Below are 19,497 nucleotides of genomic sequence, written 5' to 3'. Positions count from 1 at the left end.
CATAGATCATTCTTCACTTCTTAAAAAACTTAGCAAATACGGTATCAGAGGGGTGGCACATCAGTGGGTAGCAAGTTACTTAGAAAACAGGAAACAGTTTAAAATCTGATCTGTACAACATTCATTTTGGGGTACCTCAGGGGTCGGTCCTGGGACCAAAACTGTTTATTTTGTACATCAATGATTTTGTGAATGTATCCAAACTGCTCAAGTGTATTCTGTTTGCAGATGATACCACCTTATTTTATTCTGGGAATAACATATCACAGATGTTGGATGTGGTCAAAAATGAATTGAAGAAAATAAAAGAATGGTTTATTATAAATAAATTATCACTGAATCTTGAAAAAACAAATTTCATGATATTCAGTAATAGAGGGGAAAGCATTGATGCTTCAATTAATGTAGAAGGTATGGAAATTCAAAGAGTGAAGGAAACTAAGTTCTTAGGTGTCATGATTGATAAAAATTTGAACTGGAAGTCACATAAATTATATAAAAATGAAAATATCAAAAGCACTTGCTCTGGTATACAAAGTTAAGGATTCATTAGATAATAAAGCATTGTTCATTTCATATAACTCATTGATTCTTCCCTATTTCACATACTGTGTTGAAGTATGGGGAAGTGCCTGTAAAACACTCACCCATTTTCATTTTGCAAAAAAGAGCCATAAGAATCATCAGTAGAAGTCGGTATAGAGATCCATAAAACCCACTATTCATTCAGTTAAAGTTGTTGAAATTTCATGAATTAGTTGATTACAGTATTCTGCAAATTATGTTTAAAGCTAATCAGAAAACATTGCCAAAAAACATCCAAAACAGATTTGAAAAAAGGGAAAGCCGTTATAATTTAAAAGGAACACAGATCTTTAATAAACCGAGATTCAGAACCAAATTGAGGGAACGATGTTTTACTGTGAAAGGAATCGGTTTATGGAACAATCTCAATAGAGAAACTAAAGAATCAAGAGATACTGTTTTTTGTGATGCTGTAACAAAAATGTAATGTGATATACTTTGTACAGTGTATAATGAATTGGTAAGGAGGACTTACAGGGGGGCTGCCAGTGGCTGTGTTTGCCTGCAGCAAATTTAATTTAAATTGTTTTTGAATTAAGTGTTCTGTTTTGTTTTAATTAATGTTTTGTAAAAGAGGGGCAGAGATTATAAAATTAATCTTCTTTCTGCTCCTTTTCATTCAAAATTGAGATTTTATGTTTGTTTGTTTTTCTTAACTTTATTGTTTTTTTATGAATGAAATAAAATTGACAAATAAAAAAAAAAAAAATTATATATATATATATATATATATCAATTCAATGTAATACCTGTGTTAGCCACAAGAGAGTGCTAGATGAATGATCCAATTCCCATGTTAGATTCCCTACGTAATGTAAAATGTGATCTTCTGAAAAGGAAACAAATCGCATAGGGTGTGATGATGGTCAAACAACATATGTAAATATCAAGTAGGCCAACACAGGGTAGGTATACAATTCAAGTATCTGACAGCTGGCTCTAACTCGTCAAACAGAAGTGCTATGCATCTGCTTGACAATGCTGCATTTATTTTGTAAGTGAACTCGCTGTACTTCCGGTCGGGATTTAAATGCAGCTGGCTTTACGACGCTCCATCCATCAAGCCGCGTTGCAAAGGCAGAGAGAGCAGAGTCCAGGTGGCTTCAAGGATGATTTACGTCCATACACTGTTGCACCTCGCAGAATACTCGGGATGAAAATGACACAAGCAACTTCAGTTTCCACTTTTTTTTAGAAAAAAATAAATACATTTTCGGATTTTACTACTCCTCATCGTGCGGTGTAGCCTATTACATTTTGTATTCAACTAAAAGCGGAGAAGTTGGACGTCATCTTCTGAGGTGAGAGTGACATTAGTTGTGACGGTTTTATGTATTTAATTGTCAATGTGATAAGATTAGACATTTAGTTATTTTTGTTAGAACAATAGTGAGGGGCTACCAAGACAAACTCAGTTTTCAAAATGTTACTGCAGCCACAACGTGCTGCATAATGAGGTTAAAAACAGGAATAGGAGGTTGTTAAGGATGTGGCATTTAACCAAAACAACACGCGGGTCAAACATCAGAGGTGTTTTTAAGTGTGCGTGTGAAAGAGAGTTTTTGTTTGACTGTTTTGACCTGTTTCCTGTGAAGAGTAACGGACACAACCTGTAAAAACAGTTTTGTTGAGCACTTGGACAAGGCTACGACAGACATGACTTGTGGGCTAATGAGACTGTGATCATTGTGACTGACTATTTATCCATCTGATATAACTTAACTTCCATTCACTCAGTAAATCTCAACCAGCCCTCTCTGTCAGTTTGTACAGCCTGCTGTGTGGCCTCATGCAGAGGTGACTCTGGTGAGGATGTGCAGTGTGACTGGGTGTGAACGTCTTCCTCATTTGCTTCAGAGCAACCAGGTACATGGAAAACAGCTGCCGTAAAGTAGTTTGGCTGTTATTTGGATCATTTATGTTAAGCCTACCTGTATGCCCAAAGCTGTCAAATATAAAGCAGCTGAAATGCTTCTACCTCCTTGACAGGATTTTTGTTTTGGTACACTTTTTAAATAAAAACAATGTTTATCTGCCTGCATCACTGAAAGTTGGGTAACATCTGTGTGTGTTTGTCTGATGAAACTAAAGCAAACAAAAACAACAAACACCTTGTTTTTCTGTTTTTCTCTGCTGATACCAGGACTGTGGGGCTGCTTGCTTTAAGAGCATTGACATATTTGACAGTTATTGGAAAATGTTTAAGCTTCACAGAAGTGTTCATCCTGGTGCATTGTAACAGCCCATGTAAGCTGTGTAAGAAGTGTTATATGGTGCAAACTGAGAGTTTGTGTCTCTTATTTGCATGAACTCAGCGTGAAAATAGAAACAGTAATGTAGTCCAAACTCATCACCCGGGAGTCAAATTAAAAATGTAAAGCCAGTCACAACAAACTTTTGGTCCCTTCTAAATGACTGAGTAAATGAATGAAGATATTGCACTGGCATTTTCAGCACATCAACACTAGCAGTGTGACATCACAGAAGCAGAGGGGGGAGCACACATTAGTATCTTAGCAACAGACAGCATCCTTCTACTTTGCCGCTTTGACAACAAAACCACCTTTATGGAGACAAGGTACTGTGCTGTTTATTTGTCTTTAAAGCGTCATGTCTAAGAACAACATGTTACCAACATGCTCAGACTCAACATGTGAAGATAGAAATGTGTGGGTTTATTTATGTCTTTTTCTCACCTCTTTGCACAAGGCTTACATTCAATAGGTGCTGTGGTTGCTACAGTGTGTGTGTGTGTGTGTGTGTGTGTGTGTGTGTGTGTGTGTGTTATTGTATCATAATGTTCAGTACTGATATCGTTAGTACTTCCTGGGGGCAGCTAAAGACCTACCCAAGGGCTATTCTGCATTTCCAAGGCCGAGCTCACAATCAGCATGCAGTTTATTGCTCTGTGTTATTCCTCTTTAGCGGGCTTTTGTTTTAACCCCTTAAGCATCAGTAGTTCTATGAATCTGGAGTCTGTAGAGTTGTAAAACCTACTTTAAGGGTGATTTATTAGTAAGTTGCCTCTTGTCTATTCCTTTAATTTTCTTTTTAATGTTCCCTGTGAAAAAAGCTCAAATATGAAATTATCTTTGCGCATTTTATCGTAATTACCTTCCTCTGAGTACTACTGATATCTCAAGGGATTTGCTCACTCCGCCTGACAACAGATACAAACAAACGACGTGTTAACACACACATGCTCCTTTGAAGTGAAAGGTAGCCTACATCAAACCCCTAACAAGAAAATAGATCCTGGACACCAGCCATCACCTACACCGACATATCACATGTCATATTTATGTCATATGTATGGACGAGCCTACAGTGCAGCTCTTTACACAGTAACAGTATGATGGAGGAGGATACTTCGGCCTGATGCTGACCAGTGACGGGCCTTTGATTATGGCATGTAAGCTTAAAGGCTTTATATGTGATTTTTCACACTTAAATGTAATAGAAATGAAGTATATCCTCTGAAAATAACTCTGTGAGTCATGACTGTCTACAATGGGTGTAACACCCGAGTCCCACTGTCTGTGATGTTTTCAGAGTTTTCAGAGTCCTATCTTCACTTTGTTTACATCGTCAGGACAGCCGGCTGACTCCTCCCCTTGTGTATAAAAGTTGTTTAATTGAGGGACTAGAGAAAAGAAGAATAACATATTGTACTCACTGCTTAACTGTGTTTCTAGATCACGCTCATTTCAGGTAAATTTACATGCAGTGTGAAGATACAAGCATAATAAAGATCACTAGCATTAGCATGCTAACACAACAATGCAGCGCAAGTTGTTTTGGTTTCATGCTGGTGCTCATGCTGGATCAAAAAATCACGTATAAGATTTTAACATTGTAAATGAATCCTGGTCTGTATCTTCTCATATGAGATTATGGATACCAATTTGGACATTCACAGTATAGTTTCTAGGTAGTTCAATCAGGAGAGACGAGTGAATTAAGAAAAGTATTTGTTACAATGAATAACAAGGAAGTGTGACTTGACAGAAACACTTTGGTGCTTGGACTCTATTGGGTGGGTAATTTTTTTGGAGAATGTAAATACTAAGTGTCGACAGAATAACCCCCGAAGTATTTTAGTATATCAAGTTTTCCTTTCAGTTTCAGGTGAACTCCTGACTTTATATACAGTAGAATCATCAGGTTTAAATGTGAGTATATACAGTACCTCAACAAAAGGAAAAAAAGAAAAGCGGTGTCCTGAAGAAAAGCGGCCATTTTTGTTCTGGGGCAATCATTAAGTCAACGTTACAGTTCTGCAATATGGTGCAGGTGTAATTATTCACAATAGTAATAACTACATGTTTTTTTTAAAATGCTAAATTACATTGTTTCTTTTAAATGTGAGAATTGCAGTTGTAAATGATTTCTTCAATATAATCAAAAAGGTTATTAATGATTATTCCAATGATCAAGTAACGTAGGCCTACCTTCTTTTAAATGATATTTCTGTTGTCTTTAACACATTTATACTCAAACTAAGGAATTGTCTCTATTCTTCAGAGTACTTTCAGCCAGCAGAACTAAAAATCCAAATGTGTGTATCTCTACTGTTCATAGATTTAAAGGCCTGACAATTTCAGCCAGGAAACAGCCAATGTGGGAGGCTGTGTGGGATGCACTGAAACTAAATTGTATTTGAATTATTTCTCTTTTCTTTTTCTTTTTTTGCTCAAGGGTGAATATCTTTGACCTCAGACCATGGCCTACACTCTGGGCTCGGCCACCGACGGCCAGACGCGCAGTGTTGCACCTCAGCACTGCGTCACTCGGGTGGAGCTGTCTGTCACTGCATCCAGCCTGCTGGACCGAGATGTAGCCTCCAAGTCGGACCCGTTCTGTGTTCTCTTCCATGAGGTGGAAGGTAACTGGGTGGAGGTAAGGTTGGAGAGATGGGGGGGGGGTTTGTTGCTGTTTTTTTCTAAACAAAACAGGAAAAGAAGATGAGGATAAAATGTCAGAATGAGGAGAACAGGAAGATCATAGATTATTGCCCAGACAACAAGGAGTCAAACACATGTCTGGTGCCTCTCATGCTGAGCAGAGAGGTGAAGTGGAGAGGATAAATGGGAGCCAGAAGTAAAAATACTTTCACATTTGCCAATGTGTTGGAGGTGCTTTCAAGGTAACATCGACAGAGCTGGCGCTTTCAACAGAGGAGAGAGCAGAAGATATTGTTTGCTTGTTGTGTAAGTTTGCAGAAAGTGTATTCTGTGAACGAGATCCAAACTCATGCCGTCTTGACCATCTGCAATGTGCCCCAGCATACCCAGCCCAGTAGGATGTTGTAACATCTCTTAGTGTGACATTCTAATCCTGGAAACTGAAATCTTTTTTAACACAAACATTGAGGTCTTTGTGTTTTTGTATACTGGCTCGGCTTCTAGCTGGGATGCTCACTGTGGGGCATCGCATGTTCTGTCCGTGTCTGCTGGGAAATTTCACACTGAAATCAGTTAATGCTAAAGAAATGGCTTCAATTAGCGGGTCCACTCAAGGAGGCGAGGTTAATCTGAGTGAATGCTCCATGAAGAGCTGAACTTTGGTCTACTCTGACACGTGAATTCATGCTGATATTTGTGGTGACAGAAAGTCAAAAATGAAGGCAGCTTTCATAACCTCCTCTGATACATCTTTTGTTTACATCTAATCTGGCCACCAAATTTAGGGAATGGGGTCCGATGAGGACAGCGCTCCTTTATGGATTACTAAATTAAAGCCTAGGGAAATTTGTTGGGGAAAAAAGAGTAGTATAAGTGCTACACATTTTTTTAGAAAGAGTTCCAACTTTTAGATTAGGTTTTTTTGTTGTGGTATTATTCAGGTTCAGATTCTCTTTATTGTTCCACAAGTGGAACTTGTTTTTCAACAGGAGCACAGAGAAGACGCCAGAAACAAAGGACAACATCAACAGTAAAATCAGATTCAATAAAAGCAGAACTTGAAGTTGAATACATAAAAGTAACACAAACACACAAACTTCAACAATATAATCAGTCAAGAGCTCATAATGTGATGAAAATGCACGATTGATTGGACAACACTTTGGTCAACTGTTGTTTAAAATGTGCTTAAAAAAATTAATTTGGAAAGGATCCAAATAGTAAAGAAGTGTAAGCCCTCCAGTTTAGAAAATCAAGGTCGATACTGATGAAGTTTTTTTAAATAACAGTGTTGCTGATTGCTGTTTCCAGTACCCATTGTGTTTTTTTCACGACTTCTTCATAATTCTTTTTGTTGATTTTTTTTAAATGAGATTTGAGATTTGATGTATTTTGGATTGAACATATTTTACAATCTGCATGTCTCATCTTTCCAGGAGACGATGTAAGGCTCCCACACCGCTGTTCATGTTTGTCAATAAAACACAAGACAAATAAGCATGTCCAACAAAATAACTTATTCTCCTCTATATACAAAAACTCGACTCTAAATCAGGAGTTAGGTATACAAGCTTGCCAGCGTTAACTTGATGTGACACAACAGACAAATGTCAGCTACTTACATCAGTGCATGCCACATCAGTGCATGCAACGGGCTGATGTTAGTCAACATGGCTGAGCTGACCGTTGCATCCCTACAAAGAACTGTACACATTAGTGTTAAATGTAGTGTAATGTAATGTTTGAAAAAGTTTCATTTAAGTGCTTAAAGCAAAACAGGTGTTCAAGTTGTACACTGAAACCTTTGGTACTAGGTTAAAAAATTACAGGGCAATATTCCAGTGTTCTTAAGAGGTTTGTTGAACGCTAAGCTAATTAATGAGAGAATCTTGCTGACTGAGTAGTGCAAGCCATAACCAGGCCTGACACTGCAAGCTTTCTTCCCATTATGCATGAATGATTTTTTCTTTGTGGTGTGGCAACTGTTTTTTGGGCATTTGATAGACCGACATGTTATCAAGGCTTTATTAAACCTGTGGCCCAACATGTGCTCGAGCTACTATAGAAGAATAAGCCATGATATAATAATCCAAGATGAATAAGCACATTAAAATCAGAACCAGAAATTTTAAAGGGGACATATTATGAAAAATCCTCTTCTACAGTGTTTTTGAACATATATTTGGGTAACCTGAGTTTCTACTGACCCACAAAATGTTAGCTCTAAAATTAGCTCTCCTTGTGATGTCACAGTGGGATTCTGGTAAAAAAAATACCCTCCCCTCCCCTGGTATCTCCACCCATTACATTACATTTAAAGAGACACACACACCAAAATGGAGCGTTCTGAGAGAGCTGGTTTATACAGGGTCACAAACCTCCTCTGGTGCTTGATTCATGTTATATTTTGACCACAGGGGGCTGTTTGAGGAGGTGGAGAAGGGGGATAATATGTCCTCTTTAAACTAAAATTATCTGGAACATGACAGATCTAGTGGAAAGCCCTGCATGAGTCAATAAATACGATTTTAAAGCAGTTTTTCTTTTCTTGTTTGGGAGCTTTCTATAATTGAAAACACAACATGTGATGAAAGTGTTTGATGTACCGCATTCTCATGGTGCAGAAAAAAAAAACACGAGCACCGAGTTGAGGCTGCTCCACGGGAACATGGTGATGAAGTTTTGGTGTGTGTAGGCTGCTGCCTCAAGGCTTTTCTGTAGCAAACAGCTGGTCAACAGGGCAAGCTGGCTTTTGTGTGTGTGTGTGTGTGTGTGTGTGTGTGTGTGTGTGTGTGTGTGTGTGTGTGTGTGTGTGTGTGTGTGTGTGTGTGTGTGTGTGTGTGTGTGTGTGTGTGTCTGTCCTTGTGTGTGTGTGTCTGTGTAGGCGAGTGCCTCAGGTTCTAGCTAGCTGACGGTCAGCAGGGCATGTGGCGCCGATGTGAAATTACCAACAGTTACTATGGTAACAGCAAGGGAAACAAAAGCTAAGCACTCCTGGTGTGAGGGAGCGATGAAGAAGGCGAAATGAGGCCCAAACCTTTTCTCGGATATTATCCACAGCTCGCCGTTTTCTCTCACATCTCAGCTTCCTCACTTTCTCTGATCCCCTCCTGTTCGCTTTGTTTTCTCTCTCCCATGATTGTCTCCCTCATTTGTGTTGTGACGCTTCCCCTCTCTTTCTCATTCTGTCTTTTTATCCTGTGAGATGGAAGTGTGAGAAGCAGCTGGCTCCATCGGGAGAATGAGAGGGTAAAAGTGTGAGAGTGAGGAGGTGTGAGAGAGGATGAGGGGGAAATCAGAGACGTGAAAGGAAAGGTCCAGAAGAGATGGAGAGAAAATGAAGTGAGATGAACAGAAAGAGAATGAAAAAAATGTTTGATGGAAAGAAATATCAGCTAAGACTGGTGTTAGAGAGGCTTTACATAACACTATAGGCTTAAAGAATTATGAATCCCAGCTATGCAAATAACATGGCACCAAGTTAGCACACTTCTTGGGCTATTTTTTACTCTCCTAACACCAAGTCCTCGTAAAAAAAATCACATCCTAGCAGAGAGCAAGGATTATTATTATGTTATCATATACAGTATGTACCTGTGTACCAACTGTATAAAGCTGTGACAACAAATTTCCCTCTGGTGGACAATAAAGTATTGTATTGTACCATTTGTAAATATTCTAATTGCACGCTGCAGTTTTTAGAAGCTGTGCAGAGTATTGTGTTTGCTTGATGCAATTTCACGGTTATGTTTGCCTTCCACTGCTAACTAAAGAGAAGCAAGCAAGATCCACACACCAAGGAGCTCTCGTTTTAAGGATTTATTGATAAGTGACGTTTGGAGCCAACATGCAGACTAGTAGTCTGAGGAAGAGCATGTTGGCTCCAAACAGCACTTATCAATAAATCCTTAAAACGAGAGCTCCTTGGTGTGCGGATCTTGTTCGCTTCTCTTTACCTATTTGTGTTGTTGGATCCAGCACCCACTTAGGGATGTGCTTGTTTGATTTGATTGATTTTACTTCCACTGCTGTCATCAGCCTCATATACGGGCGGCACGTTTTGTTGTTGCTTTGAAAACATACATACTATCTGCAGAGCACCAGGGGCAAATGTACAAAGTTTAACATTTAACATTAAGTATTAAACAGTTTAAGTTTGACTTAAAATAAGGACTTTTTGCCGGTAACTCAACCATAACTTTTAAAGTGATAATATGAGATTTTTTTTTACTCTTGTTTGGTTTGTTTGTTTCTTGTTGTTTTTGCCTAGTTTTCGATTTCCTGTTGTTTTTTTTGTCATTTGTATCCTCATCTCTGTGTCATGCATATTTTTCTGTCGATAATCCTCCATTTTGTTTGCCCTGATTGTCTTCACCTGTGTCACCTGTCTCACCTGTGTCTGATTACCCAAGGGTGACCATGGGCTCTTGGTTTTCTTCTTGTGGATTTTTGTTGGATTTGGATGAACTTTGTTTTGGAACTTCAAGAAGTATGCCTGGGTTTCGCCTTTTATGTGTTTTTATGTTATCTGCACTCGGGTCCTCCTCTACATTTTGTTTTTGAATGCCTACATGCCAGAGCTGGTTGTGTTGGCATTCCCATACAGAGCCAAAATAAAAAGTGAGCACAAGCTGCTGCAATAGCTTCCCTTTACCTGACTTTTTAATTATGTAATTGTTTGGGAGCTACAGGTGTTTTCCAAGTGATTAATTTTTTTAACAGCATCTTCTCAGTCTTTTAAACCACTCAGACTCAACCCAATTATTCATCGTCTCAACATGTAGGTGTCCGGTGGTGTATTACAAACCTACCAGGGGGGGTCGTACTACGGAGCGAGTACAACATACCCAGGGTACCTTCTGGATCACCCTGTCAGAGGAGATCACACTTAACAATCACATGAAGCTGGTTATCAACTTGATAAATTCACCCAAAGTTTCACTGAGCCCTTAAAGTTTCACTGATGTTGCTAGCTTCATATAATTATGATCATGAAGGAGTCTGTGGTCAACCAATTGAGTCATATTTTACAAACTCAGTGTAATGTATGATATTATACAAATATGAAGAAGTTAAACACATAATCCATACAAAGAACAATTTAGCCGCCAGCTTTATGAATGTGCCAACTAAGGCAAATAATATCACAGTTGTGAATATGAATATAATAACTCCTGTTTCTTTTCTTAAAAGACCAGTATGTAACTCTGACACAAAACATTGTAGAGAGCTGTCTGCCTCCGTCCCTCCATTAGAGTCGATGTGCACGCAGGTTGCCATCTCGCTTCAGTGTTTAGCCTGCTCTACATAGGTCTTGAAACCTTTCTGCGTTCTAGCCTTTCTCTATTTTTTCAAAAGCTTTTCCAACATTTTTCCTAGTTTTACCACATACTGTACCTGGTCAGGGAGCTTATTAAAAAATATGACGAGGCTTATTAGGTCGGGTAGAATCAGTTATATCTGAACCAGTTCTCTTGCTCGCTTCCATCGCTGAAAACCCAGTTTACGAGTGGCATCCAAAAGGCTATGTTGGGGTGTCTTAAAACCGCTACCTTCTGTGGTCAAAACAAATGCAGTCCATTCAGGACCCAAATTGAAAATTAGGAGTTAGACATACAGGCCCTAACCCTTCCTTAATGTCTGATGATATAGTAAGGTCATTTTATGATTTAATTCGGTAGATGTCTTACATATTGGTCCTTAAAAAGATTAGTTATTTTTTCACAAGTGGAATGTCTGAAAGTTTGAGACAAATATTCTTATATAGGCTTATAAGAAATAACATGAAAACATATTTTAAGTACTAAAGTAGTAAGCTTCAGTGCTTACTACTTTAATACAAGAAAGGTAAAGTGATTTGATGGTGTCTCTCACATCCTCCTCTAACGATCAGTGCACAGACTTCTGTGATCAAGAGATCTGATTTGTCAATAGATGCTGTCTCATACAGGTTGAGCTCTAATCCTGAACAAAATCTGGAGCAAGTTTGGTGTTCGGCACAAGTTACCATGTTGGTACACCGGTATGAAGTGAACCCTCCTTGTAGTCCTGAAAACTCAGAGTTAACCCTAAAGTTACCTCAATAACCAAAAACCCTGATTCCTAGAATAACCCCCCAGGTCCTTGTGTTGTCCAGTAAACAATGCCCAACCCTAAATAACTGCTAAATATTCAACATGTATTTGAATCAGACATTTGTTTCATTCATATGTAAAGAACAGATGGTTGTGGGATGTTGTTGAATTTATGTGATATTTATTCTTCAAGTGAAGTCTTAAGTTATTCTGGATCTTGTAGCCTTGGGGGGCCATTGTTGCAGCTCTTCATATTGTTCTACTGCATCGTTTGTATTCCAGAGGAAACTGTCTGCTTCAGTCGCCTGTTTTGTTAGTTTCTATTTTTGTCTCATTTATTTGATAGTAAACGTGGACGCATATAAAAGAAGTCAGAGGATTGCACAAAGGTCTGATTTATTCCCTGGTCTAGTGAGCCAGGTTCGAATCCACAGAGGCACAAATATGAGACATGGACTCCAGCCTGGCAGGCTGCAATGACGCCTTAGTGATATCAGTTTTTAAGCCAAAGTGCAGCCATTCTTCTTTGCTCTCCACTCATGAGTCAGACAGATGGATAAGAGCTGTAAGCATTGTTCGCAGGCTGAAGTAAAAGCCCTTTTCTCTTCGAAGTACTCTCTGTCCACAGCCTCCTTTTTCCAGGTCTAACAATATTCAAAGCTAAGAAAATGGAAGATATGCATAAGCACTTCTGAAGCGGCACACAAAAAGTACATTTTATAAAGATACCTTATATCTGATGCATTTACACAGTGAAAACATTGAATCACACTAAACAGTGGATATTTTCCATTTCTATTGGACAGGTTAAAAAGGGTAAAGTGGTGTTTATTTTCCAAAGTTACCCAGAGGAAACAGTCTAGCTGCACAGTAGCAGAATAAAACTATTCATGGATAATGCAGCTGTTTACTGGCCAACATTACGATGCTTATGTTAAGCAAGTGTGTTCACTATGTACACCATTGTAGTTGCTCGTGTGTACAAGACAACCTTTGATTATAGGCCCAAAATAGAAAGTGCAGCTTTTAAGCATAGTGTGCAATATTCTATGCATAAATACAGCAGAAATCAAGTATTATATTTAAATACATATTTGATTCATGACTGGCTTTGTTGTTGTCAGAGCCTGTTGCCATGGTGAATCGTAGAATCGAGGCTCCATTAATGTTGGCTTTTTATAGTCATGTTGCACGCGCTGAACACCGAGTGGACCTACTCAGAGTTGACTTAACAAATTGAAATCTGCTGATCTGGAACCGAAAACTGAGAGTTTCCCATCTGAGAGTAAATCAACTCAGAGCTCAGGGTTAGACTGAGGGGTTGTTGAACCTTCTTTCAGATACGGGCCCCTGGCTATACGTGGACGGGACGGCCGACACCTCTGCTTACATATAAAAGCTGTTTTAGTCCTGATCCTATACTCTGGCTTTGTTACACTATAAGTTACAACTTTTGTATATGTATAAACTTGATTATCACTTTATATGAATTGTGCAGATATTAACTGCTGTATGAGTATATATCAGCCTCATACCTTCTGTTTCCAGGACATGATTAGCCATCATATTTCACTATCTTCACTCCTTTCTTTCTCTTAACTGTTTTTCTTTGTAACTGACCATATATCATTATACTTTATTTTAAAGGCTTTATATGAAATCAAGTACCGGTATATCCTCTGAAAATAACTCTGTGAGTCATGACTGTCTACAATGGGTGTAACACCCGAGTCCCACTGTCTGTGATGTTTTCAGAGTTTTCAGAGTCCTATCTTCACTTTGTTTACATCGCCCGGACGGCCGGCTGACTCCTCCCCTCACGTATAAAAGTTGTTTAATTGAGGGACTAGAGAAACGAAGAATAACATACTGTACTCACTGCTTAACTGTGTTTCTAGATCACGCTCATTTCAGGTAAATTTACATGCAGTGTGAAGATACAAGCATAATAAAGATCGCTAGCATTAGCATGCTAACACAACAATGCAGCGTGAGTTGTTTTGGTTTCATGCTGGTGCGACATCTGCTGGATCAAAAAATTGCATATAAAGCCTTTAATGTAAGTTTCCCCTGAGTATGAAATAAAAAAATAGAAAGCCATTTTAGTCAAGAACTAGAAAAAGAAGAATAACATACTCACAGCTTATTCTAATGTCATGTAAGCATTTTTAGATCACTGTCATTCCATGAATTGTACCTGCAATGCGAAGCTACGAGCTAACTAAAGTGTACTAAAATGAGCTTGCTAACACAACCATTCAGGCCACAGGCAATAGCAGCCAAGGACAATTTTTTCTGCCTGCATGCGCTAAACGCCTTTGTGCGAACTTGAGTTGAGGTGGGTTGGAGGTGTGTCGCTGGAGGAAAGTGGAGGCTTCAGTCTGGCGGAGGTATCCTCATACAGCTGTTTGTTTTGGTTTTATGCTGGTGCTCAATGGCGACATCTACTGGATCAAAAAGCTGCACATTCTTCCTTTGTTTTGCAGGTATTTAGTTGTAAGACAAACTGTTGGACAAAGTAAAAATTTTGCATGATGAGAATGTCTGATCAAAATTCAATGCCAACTCAATAATGATACTGATAAGTTTCTTATTTTATTCACCACATTCAGCAACACTGTTGTCCAAAGGACAAAACAAAAACATGTCACAATTCAGTAAAAATAATAAAATAAAGAAGGTAAAATGCTTGTTTGACCACTGCCAGTAAATGAGCTGGAAAAGAGATGTAGCTAAGTGCTAGGATTTCATGGCTGGCTCTGGTGTATCATTCAAAAGTTACATTTATATTCTGTATAATTCAGGAATGGTGACAGCCATGCACTGACCTCATCTAATGGTGGATAAACACACTGTTCAGAGTGTTCTGTGTGAGTCAGTCTGGAGAGTAGCACGCCCAGTGAGTATTAGTCATCCAACCACCCGGTTCAGAGGACCCAGAACAAAAAAAAAACAGGCCTCTGACAGTGCACTTACTGACACCCTCAAACTCTGATCTGTCTGGCTACTGTCAGGGATACCTATTGGGTACATGAGAAGTATTTCACTAATAGTACCTTAAAGCTAAACCAATTTTAGAAAAGTAGATGAGAACAGTCAATCATTTTTGTTTGCACTTTTGTGAAGCATGGTTTTCAATTGTGCTGAAATCAATACCAGACCACTCTACAACTCTGCTGAGCCTTTTGGCCTGCTTTTTCTTTAGTTCTCTGTTTCAGCTATATTCACCATGTGGGTTAATATCACTAGTTTACTTTCATCACACCCTGGGCTGTCTTAGCTAAACGCTCTGACACAGTTAGATATAGTTTATTAGATTTTTTTTTTTAACTTCTTCTATATGGTTTGTGACAAATACCAACAAAATAATCCAATAATACATCTGTAACCTAATCAACATTTACCAAGGTATGGCTGGATGGGCGAGCAGCAGTTTTCACTCTGGACAGGTTGTCAGTCAATATCAGGGCTAACATATAAAGATGGAGAACCATTCACACCTAGAGGCAATTTAGACTCACCAATTAAACTAATGAGCATGTCGTTTGACCGTGGGAGGAAGAAAGAGTACAGGCAGAGAACCCACACATGGGGAGAACATGTAAACTCCACACAAAAGACCAGGGGATGCTAACCACTGCATCAACATGCAGCCCTTTCTTTTTGTTTTGTGTTAATGAAAATAATACTTGCATGTTAAACTTACAATACATATGCTGCCTGTATATGTTACACATTGCAGACGAGGCTCAACAGGGGCTTAAATGTCCTGCCTTGAACTGGCAATCTCTAAGCACCAACTGCCTCCCAGTAAACCTAACAGTTGGACTTCATGCACTGCTACTACCATAATCTGCTGGAATCACATTTGTTTGTTCTCCACCTGTTTCTTGTGTTTTAGATCTGCCGCACTGAGACCGCTGTGAACAACTTGAACCCAGTGTTTGGAAAGAAGTTTCAGGTGGACTATCACTTTGAGGAGATCCAGAAGCTTCGCTTTGCCATGTTCGATGAAGACAAGTGTGCCACACAGCTCTATGAACATGACTTCCTGGGAGAATTCATTTGTACACTAGGAGTGGTATGAAATGACTTCTTCTTTTTGTAAATAGATCTTTTTACTATGAGTAACCATGAAAAGTATTTACGTTTGTGATGTTACCTCCCCATTATTTCAGTCTTTGCATTGTTTTTTTTTTTACTTTTGGCTTTGCTCCTCTTCAGTTCATGCAGTTCTTGTCACTTAAACAGAATTTAAAACCACAATAATTTAAATCCCCACCCCCTTGCTCCCTATCCCTCTTCCTGCATCTTATCCCATCTCTCCCCCTATCCCTTTCCAAACCCGGCGCAGTCTAGGCCTGTGAAGGCTGTTTCGTCATGAGCCGGGAATCCGGCCGAAGATTTCTGCCTTTTGATAAGGCAGTTTTTTCGTACCACTGTAACTTTTGCTGCTTTGCTAAAAGTGCTCATGATGGATAGGCCGGGTCTTTGTAATATAGCAATAAGTAAGGTCTTTTACCTGCTTTTTGTAACATAACAATGAGTAAGGTCTTTTTACCTGCTCTTTTGTAATGTTAACAGACAAAGAGTAAGGTATTTTACCTGCTTTTTGTAAAGTGTCTCGAGATAACACTTGTTATGAGTTGACGCTATACAAATAAAAATTTATTGATTGAATATGATACTACTTCAAATCAAACAATATCAATACCTGTTTTGTTACCTCACCAACAAAAATAAAAGTCCTGGGCACCCAGTAGTGGATAATTGCTGGATGAAAGTACCAAGTATTGCAAATTACTGTCCAAATTGCACAAAAACATTGGCAGCGTTTCAGTGCCCAAACGTTTCCGATGTTTATGTGCAATTTAGACCTCTCGTACTCACCTGTCTTGTGAAGTAGACTTTGATTTTTTAAAGTGTTTGTAAACCTTCAAAACAGTTCATTCAATCGACAGATTTAATCTTTTAAAGAGGTGGTATCAAAAAAGTATCAAAGATGTACAAATCATGTACATCTATATGTTGAAGAGTTTGTATGACCTTATATCACACATAACCTTAATTATATTTGTCATAAACACTATTTGGGGTTAACATGAACACTAAGGATTTTGCCTTGTAGGTCTGGAAGCTCCAACTTGTTATGAAATAAATAAATATTTTATGTGTAATCTTTTGTTAAAATATGTGTTATAAGAACATGTGTTATGGTACGATACACCAAAGGTTAGTGGGACACAGGTGTCCTCTTATTAACTCATTAACCATGCTGCTCTACATTAAAAACCTTCACTTCTGTTCAGCACCATACTCCTATTTCAACTAATGAGGTTTTTCCTTGACTTTAGGGTATTTTGCTGTTTGGGTATTTTTGCATTTAGTGTTGTGAATTGCCCCGTTTCCAGCATCACCCTGTTCTCTATTTTATGGTACCTTGTTTGTAAAATTCCTTTTTTTTTTGGTTAGTTTGTTATTATTTTGAAACATAACGTTTATAACCTGTCATGTCGTGGCACCTTAACTGCTTCATTTACATTTATACAGCTATAAACAAAACAAAGTCCCTACTTACCTCCCCCACCCTCATGAGTTTTATTATGCACGGTGTATTGAATGAAGAAATGTTGAACTTTTACAATATTAAACTTTAAAAAACGTATAACAAAACACAAATAGGGTCTCATTGACCTGTGTTTATAACAATAAGATGACTAACTGATTGCATAGCTGGTTATCAGTCCTGATTTTATTAGCAATGCTGTGTATGTAACAACAATGTTTCTCAAACCACTCCAGGGAAAACGTCCTTTCTGTTCTGTTAGACCTCCACGCTGTTTTCTAAAACATTAAACTTATTCAGTGTGTTGTTGGTCAAAAGAGTGGGAAACTACTAAATCAAACAAGAATGAGCCAATCCAGGTATTAAGTTCAGGATGGTTCAAACCAATCATTTCTTGGTTACATTTTTTTTTCTCTTCTCTCATTCCTAGATTGTGTCCAATAAGAAACTTCACAGACCGTTGATCTTGGCCAATGGGAAGCCAGCTGGCAAGGGATCCATTATGGTAAGTACTATAGTAGCACTACGAGAAGTACTATCTTTAACCTTTTTTTCCCCTTCTGTGTCCTGTTAACACACACATGCATACACACACACACACACACACTCACAGGGTACCATTTAATCAGAGGTGGCTGTATTTGGTCTTGTGGATGCAGCCTCTGTTGTTTACTATAATAGCATGTTTTCTTTAGCTCCTGATGGAGGTGTAACTGAGGCTGTTTTTGTGACTATTATTGATGTCATGACTGTTACGTTGCTGCTGCTCCTCTGCTGATGATGGTGTGTGATTGTTAGTTGCCAGTAGTTTTTTTTGTAGCAGTTATTGTTGTGCTGTTATGTAATTTTAGATAACGGCTCAGGAGCTGTCTGACAACAGAATCATCACTTTGACCTTGAGTGGGCGAAAACTGGATAAGAAGGTAGGCAGTTAGACCCACACTTACACACACATACACACACTGAATACAAATGCAAGCACACACAATCCCAAACACAATGTGAGTGCATTAAAGTAACACATGCAACAGTAGGACAGAACCCACGCAGACAAGGGTTACAGTGATTGTTTCATGTCTTTCACCTTTACCACCTTATTAAAGGGCTTCACGAGTCCTGATATGACAACCATGAAGGATTTGATGAACATGTATTAATGTGTGTTTTCAAACTTCTTCCTATGAAGCCACAACTGGAACATGGTTCAATTACAAGTTACTGTAGGTCCAAAACAGCATAATTTGAATATTGGTTAAAGGAGTAACGGGTACTGAAGTCTAAATTCGAAACATCATAGAGAGCTGTCTCCAAAATCATCTCCAATATTGATCCTAGTTTGAGCACGTTTCTGCTCGTGGAGCTTATTAGAAACATGCAGAGGCTTTTTAGGTCGGGTACAATCACTTCTATCTGAACCACTTCTCTTGCCCGCTTCCATCGCTGCAACACCTGTTGGTTTGCTGTGATAATGTCTCAAACTGAGGGGTGTCCAAAACAGCCTTGTCGGGGTGCCTTAAAACCACCTACCTTCTCTGGTCCAAACAAATCCAGAGCATTCAGGAGCAGAATCTAAAGTTAGAAGGAGGACATACTGGCTGCTGCATTGTTGTCAGAGAAGCCAGCACTTCAACATAGCATGTTTCCTTAAGGTCTGATCATATAGTAAGGTCACTTTATGATTTAATTCAGTAGATATCTTTCATATTGCTCCTTTAAGATTTTTTTTCACCCATGTCTGCTGGGCACTACAATAAACAAGAAGCACAGTTAATGCTCGTCAAATTGTCATGTCTGTATGGGAGTTTAGTTGAGTAGAAAATAAAAAGATCAACAAGACTCATATTCAAAAACCTTGACAACTTACTGTCCCTTTGCTGTGCAGGACTTCTTTGGGAAGTCGGACCCCTACCTTGAGTTTCACAAGCAGGGAGAAGACAGCAAATGGATGCTGGTGCACAGGACAGAGGTGAGTCATCAGCAGAGTATAAGTGTCTTCATCTGACTGTCATTATTTTGAACCATCAGTCTGTCATTGTGAGTTAACCAGGTCTCATAGCTGGTTGTTAACGGTAAATTTAACAGTTGTTGAAGGCTCAAAATGAGAGATTGCAGTTTCCGTAATTCTGTGGTTAAAGATGCATTAAATATATCTGCTGCTGTGTAATGTAATGATCATGTCCCCTGTTTCTGTGTCTGTGACTTCAGGTCATAAAGAACACTTTAGATCCATCTTGGAAACCCTTTACTGTGCCACTCATTTCTCTATGCAATGGAGACGTGGACAGGAACATCAAGGTTTGTGGTTTCAGTGAAATTCATTACAACACTGGTGTGGGAATTAAAAAATAATTATTAACAGGAAACAGTT

The 19,497-nt window shown here is 38.7% G+C and overlaps 1 protein-coding gene across 2 annotated transcripts in view; it reads left to right on the top strand.

Annotated features, from left to right (window-relative positions):
- Positions 1-1,633: 1,633 nt before the first annotated feature.
- Positions 1,634-19,497, top strand: part of cpne2 (copine II) — a 58,534-nt gene continuing 40,670 nt past the window's right edge. The window contains exons 1-7 of one of the 2 annotated variants that reach the window (XM_065956472.1): positions 1,634-1,886; positions 5,284-5,484; positions 15,465-15,644; positions 17,560-17,634; positions 17,981-18,052; positions 19,012-19,095; positions 19,335-19,424. In XM_065956472.1, the coding sequence (XP_065812544.1) occupies positions 5,308-5,484; positions 15,465-15,644; positions 17,560-17,634; positions 17,981-18,052; positions 19,012-19,095; positions 19,335-19,424 (678 nt within the window). In that variant the 5' untranslated portion in view covers positions 1,634-1,886; positions 5,284-5,307. The remainder of the gene's footprint in view (positions 1,887-5,283; positions 5,485-15,464; positions 15,645-17,559; positions 17,635-17,980; positions 18,053-19,011; positions 19,096-19,334; positions 19,425-19,497) is intronic. The other variant, XM_020640489.3, reaches the window with a different exon arrangement.

The sequence above is a fragment of the Labrus bergylta genome, chromosome 7 (assembly GCF_963930695.1).
Source record: "Labrus bergylta chromosome 7, fLabBer1.1, whole genome shotgun sequence".
Classification (NCBI taxonomy): Eukaryota; Metazoa; Chordata; class Actinopteri; order Labriformes; family Labridae; genus Labrus; species Labrus bergylta.
This window is presented reverse-complemented; position numbering and strand designations above follow the sequence as displayed.